The sequence below is a fragment of the Macrobrachium nipponense genome, chromosome 4 (assembly GCF_015104395.2).
Source record: "Macrobrachium nipponense isolate FS-2020 chromosome 4, ASM1510439v2, whole genome shotgun sequence".
Classification (NCBI taxonomy): domain Eukaryota; kingdom Metazoa; phylum Arthropoda; class Malacostraca; order Decapoda; family Palaemonidae; genus Macrobrachium; species Macrobrachium nipponense.
This window is the reverse complement of record NC_061100.1, coordinates 131,797,839-131,819,375: the sequence shown is the minus strand read 5'-3', so window position 1 is coordinate 131,819,375 and position 21,537 is coordinate 131,797,839. Positions and strand designations below refer to the sequence as shown.

Here is a 21,537-nt window from a genome sequence, read left to right as displayed (position 1 = left end):
AGGCTTCACCCAGAAGAGATCTATATCAAAGAACGCCCTGGCCTTCTTTGAGACATTGTGATCTCCTAAGCACTTGATAAGTGCATTGATGATTCCTTCAAACAGCTGAGAATTAAAAGCGCATGAAGTGCGAGCTTTTCCGAATTCTTGTTCTTTCCCTAACAATATGTCATAAGGACATATTAGCTGTCACATACGGGAGATGCAACTCTGTGTTGACTTCCCATTATCCGAAGGATGTCAAGATAACCTTCGAGGGATCCTTCTCTCTTGGTTGATACGTGTCTGCGGATACATTGCTGGGATAGGGAGCAGATACTGATCCTTAACTAGTGAGTTAAATTTTATTTAACGTCGTGTTTTTTCTTTGGGTTGTTTGAAAGGAGTTTGTAGATAACTCTTTTCAACTTAAGCACTAACCCTCGTGTTAGGATCAGGTGATCGGGATCGGTGTTGTGCTCCTTAATTATGCCACTAGGCATAGGCATATTGTCATGTAAGAGGCTCTGTCGAGTAAATGGATAAGACCCCATCGACAGACCCACAAGAACTCTTAGCCATAGGTCACATCCTCGCTGAGGCTCTTGAGGCGAAGCAGATTCCTAGGCATTAGCCATGGAGGCTTCCGCCTGATCTAGTAGGAACCAAGGTTTTATTTATTTATTACCTACAACGTATGTTGTTTACCTGTCTATTCAGTAAATAGTTGTCTCTTTCCCACCACCAAGGGTGTCAATCAGCTAAGTATATATCTGCTGGGTAAGTTCCATGTACAAAAATGATATTGTTAAGATACAATAAAGTTTTGTACATACTTACCTGGCAGATATATACGATTGATGGCCCACCCAACCTCCCCTCAGGAGACAGGTGGAAGAGAAAATCTGGTTCTAGAACGGTAATCGTTCCTATTCCTGCCACCCAGCGGCAGGGGCGGTAGATCACCTGACCTACCTGCAGCGTGTGCCGCGAAATTCGAATTTCTGTCGGGGACGACGGAGTCTATAGCTAAGTATATATCTGCCAGGTAAGTATGTACAAAACTTTATTGTATCTTAACAATATCATTTTTCATATACATGTACCGATGAGGAATTTGCTGAAAACCATTTCAAACCCCCATGGGATAGAGCGCCCCAGTCCAGCTGTACGGGGGACGAAAACCGGATAGGGCAATGCCTCTACCGAAACTGTTATCGAATGATATCTTCCTTTCTCAGTCTCTTCTGAGGTTCCGATACCCATGACGAGATTATCTTGCATCTTCATTTAATCTACTCCGTTGAATCTTTCTTCTCCTTATTCGTCAAGACAATAATAATAAGGGGAACACATTGAATTAGGATGCCTTTCCAATGGCTATCCCTGGCAGTCTGGGACGTTTCTACAGAACCTGCCGAGGGGACGCCTGATCGGTGGGGATTCTCCATAACCTCCGTAAGGCTTTCGACATTCCTTCTCCTCTGGGCCTGTGAGCTTGGAAGAGGTCTAGGCCTGGGAGCGAGACAGAGCCGATCAGACGCACCCTCTATTGCAATGGGGAACATTATATTCACTTCTTACCTTTTAAGAGCTCGCATTTGAGCTACATCCATTTATCTTCAATTTGCAAATATGAAATTGTAGATTCTGTTAGGTAAGAAGGTGATGAGGATGCAACGACTACTAGTACCGTTAATACTCTAATTGCTCGTTAACACAAAAGCTAATAAAGCTTCTAAAGGAAGCGTATATAGTTACTTTTCTGACTTCCCCAACTAGGAAGAAAGATATACATTTCCTCAATCAAATTCTAACACTTATTTGTATAAATGAATAAATATAAGTAATTCCCTTTCTTGAAAGTGTTGAGTGTCTATCGAAAACTTCGGTAGTTACACGTAATGTAATCTTCAAAATTTTCGATTTAATCTTATCAAAAAATTACCAAAAGTTAATAAAAGCGTATGCCAAACCAAAGATCCATTACTTCCCTGTAAAAGGTAGCCCATAAGATCAATGGCGATGAAACACGAAAATCAAATTAGGAGGGAAAGCAAACGTGTTGTTTACATTCCCAGCGACAGAGAAAATCTGTCCTTAGAAGGTAATAGTTCCTATTCCTGCCACCCAGCGGCAGGCCAGTAGATCACCTGACCTACCTGTAGCGTGTGCCGCGAAATTCGAATTTCTGTCGGGGACGACGGAGTCTATAGCTAAGTACATATCTGACAGGGAAGTTGAATGTATAAAAATGGGATTTGATAATGCAGACACCACCCTACTTATGAACAAGTTACATTCTGGACAGCCGTTCGTATCTTTAATTGTTCGTAAGTTGGTTTTTATTATATAGTGGAAAGAAAATAAAATTTAGATTTATGCTTTATTATTATTGTAAAGGATTAGTTTGGGATCGACCGGAATCAACTCAGCAGAGGTTAATTGTTTCTGCTGGCTGATGACTGTAACAGTGATTATCAGCAGCAGAATTTTCTATTTGTTGACTTCTCAGTTGATCATTGTTACTACAATTGGTGAAGTACTCCTGGCTTTGGTAGCCGATTCGGCACAATTACATAGTTTCTGGGACTTAAATTGCCGATTTTTTACTTTGTTGACCTTAGTCTGGTCAGCCATGTCCGACACTAGTTTTTAGTGTTGCTGCATTACTAGATTAATTAAATCATATTATGACCCACATGCTGTATGCACAAATTGTAGGGGTCAAGTTTGTTCTCCTCAATTGACCTTATTGAATGTGAACAATGAGATGATAAGTTGTGGAAAATGATGACTAGTCATCTGAATAATATTTAATGTGCACAATGAGGTAAGTTGTGGAAAATGATGACTAGTCATCTGAATAATATTGAATGTGGACAATGAGATAAGTTGTGGAAAATGATGAATAGTCATCTGAATAATATTGAATGTGAACAATGAGATAAGTTGTGGAAAATGATGAATAGTCATCTGAATAAATTAGAAAGACAAGAAGAGGAAAAGTGATAAGTTGTGGAAAATGATGAATAGTCATCTGAATAAATTAGAAAGACAAGAAGAGGAAAAGTGTTCTCAAGGGCTGGTAGTAAAAAGACATTAGCTAGTCAGGCTTTGGATGTTGATGTCTCTGTTACAGATTCTTTTTCTGTTCCACCTGTTCCCATTTCTCAAACTGTACCATCCTCTCCTCACCCTGGCTCCCAAACCCGGCCCCATTGCCAGCTTTGAGTGGAGTGTAGATCAGAAAATTTCTTTTAAGTTGCATGCCATGGAGAGTTAGATTGCTCCAGTCAAGGTCCTCATGGATAATTAATAATAATACAGTAGTACCTCGAGATACGAAATTAATCCGTTCCGAGGCGCCTTTCGTATCATGAGGTTTTCGTATCTTGGACCACATTTTACATGTTAAATGGCTAATCTGTTCCAAGCCCTCCAAAAACACACCAGTAAATTTCATAATAAAGGTAAATTGACTTATAAACAATGAAATACTACAACAATTTGGACCATTCAATACGTAACTTAATAATAAAAATGCAAAACCTGTAAATAAAGTGTATATTAGTGTACAAGAAATAATATTACTGTAACGTAAAATGTGGAAGCTTACCTTTCAAGTGAGGCTATCTCCGAAAGTGGTGGCAGAGGAGGAGGAGGACAAACGGCAGATACGCACACTTAACTTTACGAAACTCATAAAAAAGTCAGAAAAACAAACTAAACTTTACAAAACACATTAACAAAATTGTAACACTTAACTTTACAAAAAAAACTTAAAATAAATTTTTTTTATTTTTAAATTTCTTTTGACTTTTTTATACTTTGCGTAATTTCAATTTCTTCACCACCGAATGGATGCCAGTCCGTTTACGGAATTTTTCGAACCACCCATGAGAAGCCTTGAACTCTGGGGTTGCCGTCAATGTCCCCTCTCCTCTGTCGTTTTCGGCTAGGGCAATCAAATCGCCGAAAATAGTGCTGGCCTTCTGGCAGATTGCCGTCTCGGTTATCGTATCGCCATCGATTTCTTTGTCCTCGATCCATACAAGAAGCAGCCTCTCCATTTCATCATACACATGGCTCCTCTTGTTGGACAAAATAGTCACGACCTTGGAAGGTGTAGTTGCTTTGATGGCTGCTTCTGCTTAAGGATGGTGCCTATCGTCGACGGATTTCGGCCGTATTCCTTAGCGATCACACTTAACCGCAAGCCAGCTTCATACTTTTTTTATTATCTCCATTTTTGTCTGCATAGAAAGTATTCTCTTCTTTCTGTGAACTTCAGCAACTTTCTTGGGACCCATGACCATACTGTACGTAATTAAGTTATGTAGTATACTAATTAGGTTCTCACACAACACAATAAAGTAGCACAACGAAATCACTAACACGAATTTACGTTAACAAACTAAATCGTATATGTGAACGAATGAATTTCGCGTGCGTACGATAACACTGGTGAGAAGCAATGGCTGAAGAACGCCACTACGTAGTAGATGCATGATGGGAGGGATGCTGACCAATAGGAGAGAAGGATTCATGGCGGTGACTAGCATCAGGAACCAATGGGAGAGTGGGAGGATGGTAGCGAGTCTACTCAGTTGGTGGCGCTCGAGTTTCAAAATTGTAATCGGTGGTTCTGGCGAATCTTGGTCTTTACAACAACAACCTTTCGTATCTTGAGCAATTTTTGTATGTAGAGCCGTAAAATTTTTTGTATTTGCTTTCGTATCTCGAGTTTTTCATAAGTTGAGCCTTTCATATCTCGAGGTACCACTGTAATTTGTAATAAACTGCATTGGGTTTGCTTGATCATTCTCGTGTGTCCATGTGTGTTTTCATTCTCTGTCAAGGTAGTTTACCACTTATTTTACTAGTTATCTTAGCAGTAAGTGATAAGTTCATTTTACTAGTTATCTTAGCAGTAAGTGATAAGTTCATAGTTAGTTTGATTTGATAAGGGTTGGAGTGTTGTAATGGAACATTAATTTTTCATCTGGCTATTTCAGGCATTTCTCTGTCTACCTCTCAGTGGGGGAAAGTGAAGTCACTGATGGACAGTATTGATGGAGCAGTTGAACAGCTACGTTAAATTTTGTCTATTGGTTGTGAGGTTGATATTTTGATGTGGGATCTGATCTGTTTACTTAAGAATTTGTTTTAATAGGATGCCTTTAGCATTCTGTTACTCATTATAGCTTGCAAAAGCACTATTAATAGGGTATTTATACGCTATTGAAGGTTATTTTGAAATTAGTTGTTTGAGGAAATTATAAATTTTGTTGCATTGGTATTATTTAGTACAAAATGTGTATTTATTACATAATAAAGTATCAAGATATGTTTCCTCGCTCTTCATACATATTATTCAAATTTGATATTGTGAGTGTAGGTTTGCTTGCTTTGATGGCTGTATTTAAGAAGTATGAGCAAGGAGTTTGGATTATGTAAATGTGAAACAATACAGATATTGTATAATTAGTTTCTAGTTGCCAAGTACTCTACCATTCCTTGTAATACAAGTTGCAATGTCAAAGATGTAGGCATAAGGATTTTTCATATTAACCATAGGGAGTTATCTCTTCAAGACTAGATAAAAATCCTAATTATGGAATCTTTCTTCTACCCTGTATGTTTGTTGTAGGGGAAAATATATACTATGATTCCTTTGAAGACTTTTTCTTTTATTTCCTAGTTTTCATGCTCTATAATTTTTTATGAGATTCCCAATGTCCAGGAGTCATATATGTTTGGCATTCTGACTGTTTCAGATTATTTTTATTATTGTGAGTGATCATGTCTTAACTATTTAGACAAGCATTGGTTGTATGACAAATAGTTTCTGCTCTTAATACTTATGAATCTTTGCAAAAGGTATGGTACGTATTATGAAGGTTAGTGCTAATCTTTTTATTACCCCTGTCTATTCTGGTCTCATAATCTATTGTCACTGGTTAATATATACTATTGTCACTGGTTAATATATACATTTCCTTTTACAGTTGCTCTCCACTTGACCTGGGAATCAAGTTTCCTTTTAACATGTTTTGATCATCTTATAAATTTGAGTTTTTAGCTTTAGGTTAATACAGGATTGATCTGCAATGCAAGAATATCCCTGGAAAAGGGCCATATTTACCCAGTGTGGAGTGTGTAGGGGCGAGTAGATAAAATGTTGTCAAATGTAACAGATGCTGCCCATAAGCTGCTCAGGTTTGCTTAGTTGAAAAGGCTTTCAGGATTTTCAATGACCACCCTGTAGGCAGGCAGACAGTTAAAAGAAGAATGCATTTCAGCTTTTAATGCGCTTTGAGGCCAGAATAAGATGGGAGCAAGGTGATTGAGAGATTCAAGTTCATATTAATTGTATTAAAGTTATTAATGGAAGAATTTCATAATTGACATTATTATGGTAGGAAAGAAGTCTACTCAGGAATCACTGTCCTGCAGTACTCATTTTTTTTTTTTCAGAAGTGGAGTGAATGTTATGCCTACATACAGCAGACATTCACATTTCACTGTAAATATATATACATTTCACTGTAAATATATATAAAATGTAATTGTTTTGGTAAGATGTAATGAAATCTTGCATTTTCAAAGCTGTAACCAAACACTGGACAGGGGAATATTTTAGCTGCACAAGAACCAATTTAGTGAAAATATTCTTCAAAATACAATTTTCTCTTGGCAGTAAAGCAACCTAAAAGATTATTTACCATTTTCTAAGTATACAAAACCCAAAGGAAGCTTAATGAAACATAGTAACTGAGGTAGCTAATTGGTGGTGCGGGCCTGTGAACCGTTGAGTATCAATCATTAACCTTTCAAGAGTTTTAGAACTTTCTTTTTTGTACAAGGGATTATGTGGAGTGTGGGATTTTGACGAGTGGTGGTGGTTTATCTGTGAAAAGTTAAAATTTTCTTGAAAATTTGCTGTTGCTCCTATGGACATCATGGACCAGGCTTTTGAAACTACTGTTCATTCACGAAATGTAATTTTCCCAATCATGGTGCTACGAACATCTTTTTGGACCAGTTTTATTTTTCTTTTCTTCACCCAGACCTAACATTTATTAGAGGGAATAATGTGAATGTGAAATTTGAATAGGAGAAAAAACCGAAAGAATACACTGAATGGCTTCATGTTGGAGAGACTAAAATTATCCTTTATTGTTGGGATGATGCAGAAAGCTATGAGAACATTTTCACTTGGCCATTTTCTTTTGTTACCAAACACAGCCTCAAAGGTGGAAAACTGGATTTATCGATTGTCATACCCAGCTACCGGCCATACACCAAATCCTGAAAAGGGTCAATGACACTTGTGGAATCGTGCCCCTTTGCCATTGTAGCACATTGTATTAGTCCCCAATCTAATTTGATATCAGCCATTAACAGGTAGTAGGCCCTTTACTTACCAGAATTCACACCATCTAACGTGAGGTCTGTCTGACCCAATTCTTTCCCTCGCCATTGTCGTAGGAACCTTCCACATCCGTGACTGCATTCACGCCTACTGACCGTAGGCAGCACTACAGTTCTTTTTCCACACTCCTCTGTTGGTATCCAATGACCTCTCTTAGTACGAAGGATCAGCAGCGGAGATGATAGGATAAGACAATCAATCCACTTTTAGGAGACATTCATTTTGGACAGGATGCTTCCATATTCCCTGAAACAGGCTATAAATATAGCCTGTCCTGGCCTACCAAATTGCATTTTGCCGTAGCCAACCTGTGAAAGTATACCCTGCATTAGTACACCCTCCTAACCAGTCCTGTGATCTCATCGTGTTACGAAGCAGTGCTACGCCTGACGTCTAGGCCTGCCACTATCTCCGAACTGTCTTGATGCTGTACTTGGCTAGCTTACCCTTTGACTATGCTGTTCTACAACTGGATGCTGTCTAAACATGTCCTGACAGTCCTACTGAAGTTATTTTTTCTTTAGTTCCTGAGGGCACTGCCTGATGAGGAGTGCCTTATCCTTTGATTCCATGGTGAAGCCCTGCAAGTGACCAAAGACCTTCCTCTGATGGCCTTGGCTTGACCTACAACAGTCTGATCCATGGACTAAGGTAATTTGAAATTTTGTCGGGCCTGCACCTAATGTTCCTTGCACTCTCTTCCTGTTTCTACTGTTTCTCGTATTCCCATCCTTATTCCTGTCTCTGTCAAGAGACCCATGTGAGGTATGGTAATAGTAATATTCTTGTTGAAGTCATATTAGTGCGTGCTACTTTGCTAATAGCGATTTCATTGCATTAGCATAATATTAATAGTATTTTGTGTGATTCTCACTTTGCCTTTTATCATTTTGTACATGAACTTTCCTGTCAGACATATACTTAGCTTACGTCTCTGACGTCACGACAGAATTCAAAACTCGCGGCTAACGCGACAGGTAGGTCAGGTGATCTACCTTACCCGCCGCTGGGAAGCGGGTGTAAGAAACAACATACATTTCTTGCCAGATTTTTTCTGTCGTCAGTGTCGACCACACCTGTTGTCGGTACCTCTTGACAGTTGGATTCTTTTCTCGTTTTCGCCCTGGATTGTTTCTACGGACTTTTGGTGAAGTACCCGATCTTTTGGCCTGGCATTCGCGATTTGTGGACAGTTATTGGACTTTTCTTTGGATTTTTCTTGGATTCATGATGTCTGATGTTGATACTAAGAAAATTGCTATGTTTAGAGGTTGTTGTATGACTGAGTGTAAGGTGAGGCTACCGAAAGCTGCGGTAGACCCTCACACGGTATGTTTGAAGTGTAGAGGGAATGAATGCACCTTTAATAATCCTTGTAATGAATGTGAAAAGCTGAATGAGGATGAATGGAAGTCTTTGTCTTCCTACTTGAGGAAGCTTGAAAAGGATAAAGTTAGGAAAGCTTCTTCCAGGAGCAGTAGTAGATCTCGTATTAGCGAGTTGGATATAGATAATCCTATTTTAGAAGTAGCTCCTTTGTCAGTTTCAGCTCCTGCTCCCTGCACCGAAGCCGAAGATGCGCCTTCGGAAGTGGCCTCCATGAAAGCCACCATTCGCAGTATGGAGAGGAAAATCAAACAATTAGAAGGTAAGAGTGATTCCAATAGTGATTTGTGCAGTGAACCCAGTGCAGTGGAGGGTGCGTCTGATCGGCTCCCTAATGCTTCCAGGCCTAGACCTCTTCCAGACTTCCAGTCCCAGTGGAGGAGGAAAGTCAAAAGCCGCAGGAAGGTTAGGGAGCATCCCCAACGGTCAGGCGTCCCCTCGGTAGCTCCTGTTGATCGTTCCCAGGCTACCTTGGATCGCTCCAAGAGAGAGATATTGCGCCAATGCTTCTCGTCTTCGCCTTCGCCTTCTCCTAAACGAGGATGGAGCTCTTCGGAAGCCTCGCGCCCTTCGAAGAGAGCCTGGAACGCTCCCTGCGCCCGCCCTTCCAGCCCTGAAGTTTTTTCGGAAGAGCCTGAGGTGGAAGCGAAGAAGCGTAAGAGATCTCAGGAGTATCGTTCCCCGAGCGGAGATCGAGCCTCGTCACCTGTTCACGAGTTTGTGAATTCTCCTGCAAGGGTGTTGGCTAACCTTCAGGCGCAGATTTCGGCTCTGGCTGGCTCTCTTTGCGTGTCTTCTCGTCGTAGGAAGGACGTCTCGCTTCCTGTAAAGAAGTCCAGGCTCCCCTCTCCTGACTCTCGCTATTCGACGGAAGCGGCGCGCTCACCTGTGCGTTCGGATTCTCGCAGGAGACTTTCTGCTTCGGACAAGATCACATCTGCGTCTAAGCGCCATTCGCCTGACAGACAGGTTTCTCCTTCGGACAAGGAGCAAACTGCGCGTAGGAGATCTTCACCCTACAGACGCTCTTCTCGAGACAGGATCGCTCCCCTTGACAGGCGCCAAGAGCCTAGTAGGCGCTACTCGCCTCGTAGCCGCTCCTCGTCTCGCCTCCACTCTCCGGTTGACAAGCGCCCTAAATCGGACAGGCGCCCTTCGCTGGACAGGCGTCAAGAGCTTGTTAGGCGCGTTTCTCCTGGCAGGCGCTCTTCTCCTGACTTTCACTCTCCTCGAGTCAGGCGCCGAGAGCCTAGCAGGCGCTTCTCCCCTTGTAGGCGCTCGCCTAGTAGGCGCTTGTCGCCAGAGATCCTCTCGCCTCGGTTCAGGCGCCAAGAGCCTGGTAGGCGCTTCTCGTATGGCAGGCGCTGTTCGCCTGGTAGCCGCTCTCCTTTGGATAGGCGCCAAGAGCCTGATAGAAGTTCTTCTTCAAACAGGCGCTCTGCGCCTGACTGCCGACTTACTCCTGTTAGGCTCCAAGAATCTGGGAAACGCACTCTTCCAGACAAGAAGGATGTTGCAAGTAGACACATTTCTGAAGCATTGTCTCCAAGACGTATACGTCTTACTTCCTCTAGAGACTCTTTTAAGAATAGTCGCGCCTCTAAGGATCATGAGGGCTCTTCAGCTCAGGAAGAACAGGACCCCACCCCTCAGAAGAAGAAGGACCAAAAGACTCCTCTGTTTCCTCCTATAAGAGGCTGACAGAGTTACTCCTGCAAGAGTTTGGAGATATCCTTTCTCCTGTGGCTCCTCCTCCTCCTCTTTCGTTATTCTCCACTTCGAAGACGTCGAAGGTTTCGTCTTGTGTAAGGATGAAACCTACTGTTTCCATGAAGAAGGCGCTTAGAGGTTTTGGGGAATGGCTCCTTTCTAAGGAAGAGAAAGGGAAGACGGTTTTTTCTTTCCCTCCGTCTAAACTGACTGGCAGATTGGGATTCTGGTACGAATCGGGAGAACCTTTAGGCCTCGCTCTCCCTTCGTCTGCGGACTCGGACTTCTCTTCATTGGTGGATTCTGCTCGTCGTTCCGCCCTCTTGTCCGCCAAGACTACGTGGGGAATGAACGAACTTGACCACCTACTGAAGGGAATGTTCCGAGTCCTGGAAGTTTTCAACTTCCTTGATTGGTCTTTAGGTGTTCTGGCTAATAAGACCCAGACCCCAGATTCTCTGTCTCCTGAAGATCTTAACTGCGTCCTCACTTGCATGGATAAAGCAGTGAGAGACGGATCGAGTGAAGTCTCCTCACTGTTTGGAGCTGGAGTGATTAAGAAACGGTCTGTCTACTGTTCGTTTCTCACGAAGGCAGTGTCACATGCGCAAAGGGCCTCGCTTATGTATGCTCAACTCTCTCCTCTTCTGTTCCCCAAGAAGATTATTCAAGATATGTCTAGTGCCCTTTCAGCTAAGGCTACTCAGGACATGTTAGCCCAGGCGGCCAGGAAACCTCGCTCTGTCTTCCAACCCAAGGCCAAGAAAGAGACTCCTCTGAGACAGGAGCCCTTTCGAGGAGGACCCGCTGTCAGAGGTTCTGCAACCAGAGGGACTAGACCTTTTAAGAGAGGTAAAACCTTCTCTAAGTCAGTCAGAGGGAAGAAATAGCGATCAAGGACTCCAGACATCAGTGGGTGCCAGACTACTGAAATTTGCCGACGTCTGGGCCCACAAAGGGGCAGACAATTGGTCCCTATCGATCGTCAGCAAAGGATACCTCATTCCCTTCTCGTCAAGACCACCATTGACGACAACTCCGAGGGAGTTGGTAGCCAAGTACAAGGACCCCATCATGAATCAAGCCCTTTCTCTAGCAGTAAATCTCATGCTAGAGAAGGAGGCTATAGAACTAGTGAAAGATCCCCAGACTATTCCTAGTTCCAAAGAACTCAGGAGGATGGAGACCGGTGTTGGATGTAAGCGCCCTGAACGTCTTTGTGGAAAAGAGGAAGTTCGCCATGGAGACAACTTCCTCAGTGTTAGCGGCTCTTCGTCCAGGGGACTGGATGGTGTCTCTAGACCTTCAGGACGCTTACTTTCATGTGCCGATCCATCCTTCTTCACGGAAGTATCTACGATTCATGATGGGAGGAAACATCTTCCAATTCAAGGCCTTGTGCTTCGGCCTATCGACTGCACCCCAAGTTTTCACGGGGTTAATGAAAAACGTGGCGCAGTGGCTACATTTGGAGGGAGTGAGGGTGTCGCTTTATCTCGACGACTGGCTAATCAGAGCAGTCTCAAGAAAGATGTCTGGAGGACCTTCAAAAGACCCTTACATTGGCAAGTTCTCTGGGACTTCTGGTGAACTTCCAGAAGTCTCAATCCCCAGTCAAGAGCGGATCTATCTGGGGATTCGGATAGCTTCTCTGGCTTTTCGGGCTTTTCCGTCGCCAGAGAGGATAGCTCGTTGCTACGAGAAAATAACGACCTTCCTAGAGAAAGATGCATGCACAGCGAGGGAGTGGATGAGTCTGCTGGGGACACTCTCCTCGTTGGAGCAATTCGTTTCTCTAGGAAGGTTGCATCTCAGGCCTCTACAGTTCTTCCTATACCAGAACTGGAGGCGTCTCTTCCTAGATCTGGAGTTCTCCTTCAAGATCTCAAGGGGAATCAAGAGAGACCTTCGGTGGTGGAACAACCCACTTCGTTTTGTGGAAGGAATGTCTCTTTACATGCCGAACCCCAGCCATGTGTTGTTTTCCGACGCATCGGAAGCAGGTTGGGGAGCGACGCTCGGGACAAGAGAAGTGTCAGGCACCTGGAAGGGGGATCAGGTGTCCTGGCACATCAACAAGAAAGAGTTGATGGCAGTCTGGATGGCATTGAAAGCCTTCGAACCCCACGTCCGAAATGCAGTAGTGCAGGTCAATTCGGACAACACAACAGCCTTGGCGTACATCAAAAAACAGGGGGGGACGCACTCCTTCTCCCTGTACGAAACAGCAAGGGATCTTCTGCTGTGGTCTCAAACAAGGAAGATCAGTCTTCTCACCAGATTCGTACAGGGAGAAAGGAACGTCAGGGCCGATCTCCTGAGCAGGAAGAATCAACTCCTGCCTTCCGAGTGGATCCTCCACTCAGAGGTATGCCAAGACCTGTGGAGAAGATGGGGCAGACCTCACATCGATCTCTTTGCAACAGCAAAGAACGCAAGAATCGAACTTTACTGCTCCCTGATCTCAGACCCAGGAGCAGTATCAGTGGATGCGTTTCTCCTAGATTGGACAGTCTAGACGTCTACGCCTTTCCCCCTTCAAAGTACTGGGACCAAACCCCTAAGAAATTTGCTATCTCGGAGATGACAAGAATGACGCTAGTAGCTCCGTTCTGGCCCGCCCAAGATTGGTTCACAGAGGTACTGGAATGGTTGGTGGACTTTCCAAGAGCACTTCCACAAAGACAAGATTTGCTCAAACAACCCCACTTCGACAGGTATCACAGAAACCTCCCCGCTCTCAATCTGACTGGCTTTCGACTGTCAAAAGTCTTGTCAGAGCGAAGGGGTTTTCGACAAAAGCTGCTAAGGCTATCGCCTCAGCTAGAAGACCTTCGACCCTTAAAGTCTACCAGTCGAAGTGGGACGTCTTTCGCCGGTGGTGCAGGAACCAGAAGTTTTCCTCTTCCAGTACCTCTGTGACTCAGATAGCAGATTTCCTAGTTTTCCTCAGAGAAAAATGCGGTTTGGCAGTATCTACTATCAAAGGATACCGAAGCATGCTGGCTGCGGTGTTCAGACATAGGAATTTAGATCTTTCGAATAACAAAGATCTTCATGATCTATTAAGATCTTTTGAATCTTCCAAGAAAACTTCGAACGAAGTTCCAAGTTGGAATCTGGATGTGGTTCTTCGTTTCCTGAGGTCCGCTCGGTTTGAACCACCACATTTAGCCTCCTTCAAAGATCTCACGAGGAAAGCTCTCTTTCTCATGGCTTTAGCATCCGTCTAAAAGGGTTAGTGAGATTCATGCCCTAGAAGGAAGGGTAGGTTTCAAAGGAGATTCCGTGGTTTGTTCCTTCCTTCCTTCGTTTTTAGCAAAAAATGAGAACCCCTCAAATCCTTGGCCAAGGAACTTTGTTTGAGGTTCGTGGTTTATCTGCCCTAGTAGGGGAAGAACCTGAAAGAACTCTTTGCCCTGTTAGGAGTTTAAAATACTACCTTCAGAAGAAGAAAACCCTTAAGGGCATTGAGGACAGACTATGGTGCTCTGTAAAGGACCCCAGCAGACCATTGTCGAAAAATGCGCTGTCTTTCTTCATTAGAAGTGTTGTGAAAGAAGCACATAGATCTTGTAATGAAGAACATTTCAAGCTCCTAAAAGTCAAGGCTCATGAAGTGAGAGCAATTGCCACTTCCTTGGCCTTTAAGAAGAATGTCTCTTCAGAATCTGATGAAAACTACATTCTGGAGATGTAATTCAGTATTCGCCAACTACTACCTAAAAGACGTCAGTAATACGTATGACGAGTGCTTCGCGTTAGGCCCGTACGTATCGGCGGATTCGGTGCTGGGGCAGGGAGCTGGAACATATCCTTAGTAGTTTTTTCCCTTGTTTTGTTAATTGAGTTCATATGGTTGTATGAAAAATGATGCAGGTAGGCATCTTTTTTCGTTTCGTAATACTAATAACTTTAGTTTGGTTAGGTGATCGGATTTGGTTTGAAGCTCCCTGCGTTGGTAGTGGACAGGTTCTGTCATAGAAGAGGGCGAACCCCCATTGACATGATCCGACTTGGATTCTACTAAGTAAGCGGATATCAAGTCCCGTTAGTAGACCCAAAGTGTCTTTTCAGCTGTAGGTCACGCCCTCGCTGTAGCTCTTATGGCTATGCAGACTAATAGACAGTATCTATGAAGTCTTCAGCCTAAACAGGTAAGAACCAAGGTTATTTTTATCCTACAACAGGTGTTGTTTACCTTTTCTTTGTTATTTTCTGTCTTGTACCCTCCACCAAGGGTGTCAATCAGCTAAGTATGTGTCTGACAGGAAAGTTCATGTACAAAAATGATATTGTTATTTTACAATAAAGTTTTGTACATACTTACCTGGCAGACATATACGATTGATGGCCCGCCCAGCCTCCCCTCAGGAGACAGGTATAAGAGAGAAAAAATCTGGCAAGAAAGGTATGTTGGTTCTTACACCCGCTTCCCAGCGGCGGGTAAGGTAGATCACCTGACCTACCTGTCGCGTTAGCCGCGAGTTTTGAATTCTGTCGTGACGTCAGAGACGTAAGCTAAGTATATGTCTGCCAGGTAAGTATGTACAAAACTTTATTGTAAAATAACAATATCATTTTTACGTAAGTTGACAGTCATTAGTATTCATGGATTCTTTCATCTCTGCTGCTGACCCTTCATACCTGCAAGATCATTGGATACCAGCAGAGGTGGTGTGGTGAAAGAACAATAGTGCTGGCTTGGGTCAGTAGGCATGTATGCAGGTGTGAGGAGGCGGAGTCGCGGATGCGGAAGGCTCCTCAACAATGTCAAGGGAAAGGGTCAGGTCAGACACCTCATAAAATGGTGTGAATTCTGGCAAGTGAAGGGGCTGCTACTTGTTAATGGCTTCTATCAAATAAGATTAGGGACTGTAATACAATGAGATACAATGGCAAAGGTGCGCGATTCCCCAAGTGTTGTCGACCCTTTTTGGGATTTGGCGTATGGCTGGTAACTAGGTATGGCAAGCAATAAATAAAGTTTTACACCTATGCGGCGGTGTTTGGAAACAAAAGAAAAGGAGGCAAAGTCAAAATGTTCTCATGGCTTTCAACATCATCCTGACAATAAAGGATCGTTTTACTGTCCCCCTGACATGAAGCCATTTAGTGTGTGTTTCTGTTTTCCTCCTATTCAAATTGCACATTTGTTATTCCCTCTAAATCTTAGGTTTGGGTGAAGAAAAAAATAAAGCAAGTCCAAAAAGATGCTCATAGCACCATGATTGGGAAAAATCACAATTATTGAAAGTAAATTGTATTTTTCCTAACTACAAACCTGAGGTCCTTTACATTAGGAATTACTTACAACATAGGCTGGAATACGGCCCAGATAGCCCCGCCTGCCCGGATGTAAACACTCCACTTTGCCTTCCGGGCCAGATCTCAGATTGAGGGGTGGTATGAGGTGGTCATAAATGGAAAGGACCTTAGGTTTGTAGTTGGGAAAAATACAATTTTGTTTCAAAAATTGTGATTTGTTTCTACACAATATACAAACCCTCGGTCCTTTACATTAGAAAGACTCACTAATTGGCGAGAGGAATGTCAGTGAGCCTCTAGAACTGACTGGAGTTCAGCACCCCTGGGCTATTCCTCCTGGTCGAAGGAGTGAGGAGGAGTGCCCTGCCTCAGATAACTTGATTGGAGTATAGGAACTGCATGATCAAGAGTCAGACCTCTGGGCCATTTCGGAATGAGTGAGGAGTCATGAGGAATCTGAAAATGGGCTGGGAAGAATATTTAGAGTTGGGATGCATTAATGCAAAGTTCTTGCTAGAGGAAGAAGTGGGACTGCTTCTATGATTCTAATAAGAAAAATAGAAAGGAAACTTGATGTGCAAGCTTACCGCATCAATCACCAGACCAGCGAGTGTAGTATGTTCGAGTCTTATCCTCAGCCTGAAGGACGAGGAAATGAAGGTGGAGAGGCCCGTCACTTGCATCCTTTTTACCTCTGGAACCGCACACCACAGGTGAGATGCAACTTGTCCTCTTGACGAAGCTGGGTAAGCAAACACAACTTGTGAGCATCCACCACCAGTCCAAAGAAAAGAGGTTCCAAGGACCTGTGGACAGACCCAAAGGAAGAGAGATGCACGGTTGTAATGAGACCGAATATATCTTCCGGTCAGACATATTCTTTGGAGTGATGAAAAGTACCCAGCCACTGGCACTGCTTGCTCTCTGAGAGAGTGAACAGTGGACATATCCAACTGCAGGGAAGTTCTAATGATCTTGCAAGACTTTGAGGAAAACTTATCATTACTCTTCTTCACTGGAAGTCAACATTGGATAAAGGTATTGATACTCAATGAAGGGTGTCGATCCTTCTTAGGTATAGCAACACACCAATAGGACCATGCAAATTGTCTATCTTGTTTGCCAACGATTTTGAGAGATGAGATTATGATTATCACGAGGCGTGTGCACATTAGACGAGAGTCAAATGCCTTCTAGAGACAGAGGTCCCTGTAATGGCAAGACAGAATTTTCTCATCAGTAGCTGAATATCAACCAAGGAGAAACAATACTACTAAGTGAATGACTAAGGTGGATGTGGACCTATGTCTTCATAGTTGAATTGGAGAGAAGTGAACTCTCATGATTCTGATCATAGAAAAAGTCCTGTCAATGACACCAACCAGGGGAAGACTGCTCTAATCCCTGGTGTTTTACAGAGGACTGAAGAAGTTATTCCATTATTTCATTGCTGCTTGGTGAGAAAGTCGGAGCTTGCAATGAAGGCGGAGTCTTTCAGTAATGAAAACAGGGATTGTACTACGTGAAGAACCACTTCCTGTGGATTGGATCAGGGAGGAATTTTCTATTTACTATAGAAGCAGAGCTAGACGGGTGGGGAACAGGCGAAATCTAACTTTATTCATTTTCAATTCGGGTTGAACTAAGAATAATTGAGCAACTTACAAATTAGAAAATGTATATTAGAAGACAACTCAAAATTGTCTATAGAAAAACATTCTCCATCATGGCAGCGGTGGATGGGCAGGTGCGATGAAACAAGACTACTACAACCGCCTCGGTGGCATGATCGGTATGGCCTTGACCTGCCAACTCGGTGGCTGCCAGTTTGATTCTCGGGCATTCCACTGAGGTGTTAGAGATGTGTATTTCTAGTGATAAGTTCACTCTCAATGTGGTTCGGAAGTCACGTAAAGCTGTTAGTGAATAAGCACGTTTCATGCAACATCAAAACACCATACAAACAAACAAACAGAAGACTATCACAGACTTCTGTTATACTGTTTCATAAACAAAGATGATAATGAATCTGAGATAATCTCTGACAATTCTTGCAATGGCAAATGTTGAGCATGAGACATGGGCCTTATGCGAGAATTCTGAGCCAACGGAGGATAAACAGTACTAATACGAACAGAATCTTGGAGCGAAGTAGTACAGCATTCTGCCCCTTGCTCGTCTATTACACCGAGTTCCATTATGGAATGCGTTTGGCTAGAACCATCAAGCGTAAAGAGAGACACTCGAGCATCTACATTTTGAGCGAATGGGAAGGAAAGAAACACACTTGTTTGATGATACAGGCAAATGTTGTGGTGGTGTTAGCAAACAATACCATTAGTCATCTCAAAATCAAAACCGGAAACTCATGAGAGGCCCAAAATGCTGTCCTGAATTTCTGGTTGATTAAGATTAAGTACTATTCGTCTGTCACATACCCAAAGAATTAACTTACAAATATGGGTCTATTACTCGGATGATACAACTGATAACAAGCATGCTACGAGGAGAATATACTAGTATATTTGAAGGTTTCTGTAAATTGTGCTCCAGCCTAATTCTTCTTCATTCGAGAGGCAAGATAAAGACTGGAAGCAGACCTCCTTCACTCGATAAGGAAGAGAGGGAAGGTGAAGTTGTCCCGAAGGGAGACTTCTGTGGTGATAACAGGATACAAAAGAAGACTAGTTTTAGCCAAACTGGTTGTTCCCAAAACAGTAGCACTGGAGAGGCATTCATACCTCTCGGTGCTTTCCATCCTTAACAGATTGAACCAAAAACAGTGTCTCTTGGATTTGAACTCTGAGGAGTAGACTACATAGAATTCCTCTTATTCCATTGTTCATTCCGGTGTAACCAGGAAGTAGAGGGAAAAAATGAGAGGAGGATTGACTGTTCTTGCCTTCTCTTCTCTGAACTTGCAATGTTCTCACTTTGTTAAACGAAGCATTCATTTCCTACAACCATTTGGCTCGTGCGAACGTGAGCTAAAGTTGACCGTAGTTAATTGCAGTAAAAGCTGGCAAGAACTTGTCATGTCTTGCTAAGCATTTATCTTCCCCGTGATCAAACCTCACGAAGAGGACTACAAAGAGGACCACCTCCTATCTCCGTCAAATGCCTTGTCCCGAGGAGCAGCGACATTTATCTTGGCACCTAAAGAATAGCCATTCCTGGCTTTCACAGTGGGTTTGAGCCACCAACGCGACTTGGTCCCTTCTCTCGCCCTGCGCCACTATCATAATGGAGAGAATACTACCTATTACTGACTGTGGATGTATGGCCCCCTGTGGAGGTTGTGCACTTGTAGAGACCTGTACACTAGTATCCGACGCAGCCCTGGTTCCATGAGAGCGAACCTGGGTTTGAACTTCTGGGGCTCCCAAGAGACTGTATTTTGGGGATAGCGTCCAGGTTCCCGCTCCAGAAGGATCAGGTTAGCTGAAGAGACAACCAATTGCTCCCTCCCCAGGGAAAAGATGCAGACCCTTTGAAGCCTTAGGGGGTGGAGAATTGCCTTCCTCTTCTTAGGCTGTGAAAGCCTTCCAAAAGGAAGGTTGAGGGCGTCAGATGATGAAAGACAATGACCACCGTGAAAAACTCACTTCAACCCAGGAAGGGTTGAAGTGCCATGACGTAGCACCCTCCCAGGAAGGGAGGGTGCTACGTCATGGCAAGGAACCACACCGATCAAAAGCAGTGTGTTCGTTTGTTAGAGCAGAGTACTCGGCTTGGCAGAAATGTCTGGTCGAGCTGAGTCTAGTGAGCTGAGCAATTACCACTACATAATTGCGAGTTTTAATTGTCAACAAACTTTCATTTCTTCCCAATTAACTGCTCTCCTTCGAGGTCGAAGCTCCAAGAAGAAGAATAAAGAGGGATTCTGTGTCTGCTGTTCTAATGTGCAAGACCCTAAGGTCCAAGACACGAGGACGGTACTTGAACATTCACCTAGAAGGTGCTGCATGCAATTCCAAGCTCTGCATAACTCCAAACCAGACTGAGGAGCAAACTCATCTGTACTGATAAAGACTCGTCTTGCTATCCAAGCACCTGTGATAGTGAGCACTTGGCGAGCGTAGAATTCGTAAGAATTCCCACGCTTGGCGAGAAAACCCAAAATCGGCCAAGCCTCGTCTTGCCTTGGTACTGTGCAATATGATGAAGCCGAGCGGCAGCGAAACCAAGGGATCCAGGTGCTTGGTGAGACTCCTGATTATTGTAATAATTATTGGGAATGCCTGTTGCCAGGGTGTTTAATGGCTTAGTGAGATTCCCGATTTTCTTAATAACAGTTACCGGGGATGTCTGTCTCACCCGAGTGTTTGGAAACTATAGTAAAACATAAACACTGAGAAAGCCAGAAATTCCAAGGAATTTGAGCATTCAGTGAGATTCTCGGGTATTATAGCAACAATTATCAGGAATTCTCGTCTTGCCCGAGTGTTTGGAGACCACAGAAGCCCAAAACACTTGGAGAGTGCTAGAAATTCCCAAGAATTTAAGCACACTGAAATTATGACTGTGTGCTTCAAACTAGTTCTACAATCACCACAAACTTTAGAATAAAAATCTATGGACTATGGAGACTAGTTCAGAATCTAACTTGTAGCGAGTAAAAAACTAATGGAATCTATTAGAGCAACAACCCACTGTAACTGAAAAACTACCTTAATGCTCTTCAAAATCCATGGAATATTAATGCACTACATTAATGGTATGATGGAGCCCATCAATTCAAGCCACTACATGAAAGTAAAAAATTCTTGGAGGCTCTAGTCTTCATAAAATTCAACATTACCCTGCTGTACACACCAGTACCTATTACCTTTGTAGTATTCAGTACTGAAGTAATTTTGTAGTTAAAGAGAACGCAAACTGGTTTACTACTGCAAAAATAAAAAAAAAACAATAGTAAATAAGAGAAACCTAGGAAAGGTCTCAAAATAGAATACTAAGTGAATATACAAGTCAAACAATGAAACTTGCAACTAATCTGAAGTAGGCAAATATATATAAAGAAAGTGATGTATGTTCTAGAGAAAGTAAGACTAGAGAGTTACAGGTAACAACTTGGTGCACATGATTTGTGCCATAAAAGTGGGAGGGTGAAATACCAAGAATTTAGAAGTGGAAATGGGAGAGTTAAAGGCAACTATGGATGATGTAAAATGAAAATTGAAGCTTGATGACAGGTTTTACTACTAGACTGGTGCGATAAAAATTTATCAAGTGATGGGCAAGTTAATACAGGTGAGAAAGAAAACTAAAATTTGCTAGTGCATAGGGTGCACTAGACTAGTACATCTGTACATTGGAAAAAAATTTTGCTGGTTAGAGAATGAAGCTTCAAGAAGACTAATAGGAGTAAGATAGCATGATGGTAGTTAGAAATAACGATATGAAAGTTAGTGGAGTTCCATTGTATGTCCGCATGTTGAATGACGAAGAGGAAATGGATGAGGCTTGGACCCGTCCTTTGCACAGACCCTAGGAGAACTGTATGATAGCATTGGCTGGTGGTCTCCTATGGGCACCTAAGAGTTTGAGGACCCCAGACCTATTTGGTGACTGGGGGCTGGAGATTATTGTAAATTTGTGGAACCCAAAGCACAGAAAGACAAGTGGCAGAATTTCACGAGGACCCTCTGTGTCACTCAGCGCTAGTGGTGACAAAGATAATCATGGGAACTACTGGTAGTGTTGCAGAGACAATGCACTGTGAAGAAGTTAATGGATAGAGTCATGAGATTAAG

At 43.0% G+C, this 21,537-nt stretch overlaps 1 protein-coding gene across 3 annotated transcripts in view; it reads left to right on the top strand.

Annotated features, from left to right (window-relative positions):
- LOC135211177 (RNA polymerase II transcriptional coactivator-like) overlaps window positions 1-5,661 on the top strand; it is a 45,063-nt gene extending 39,402 nt beyond the window's left edge. For all 3 annotated transcript variants that reach the window (XM_064244379.1, XM_064244378.1, XM_064244380.1), the window contains exon 4: window positions 4,998-5,661. In XM_064244379.1, the coding sequence (XP_064100449.1) occupies window positions 4,998-5,080 (83 nt within the window). In that variant the 3' untranslated portion in view covers window positions 5,081-5,661. The remainder of the gene's footprint in view (window positions 1-4,997) is intronic.
- The last annotated feature ends 15,876 nt before the right edge of the window (window positions 5,662-21,537 follow it).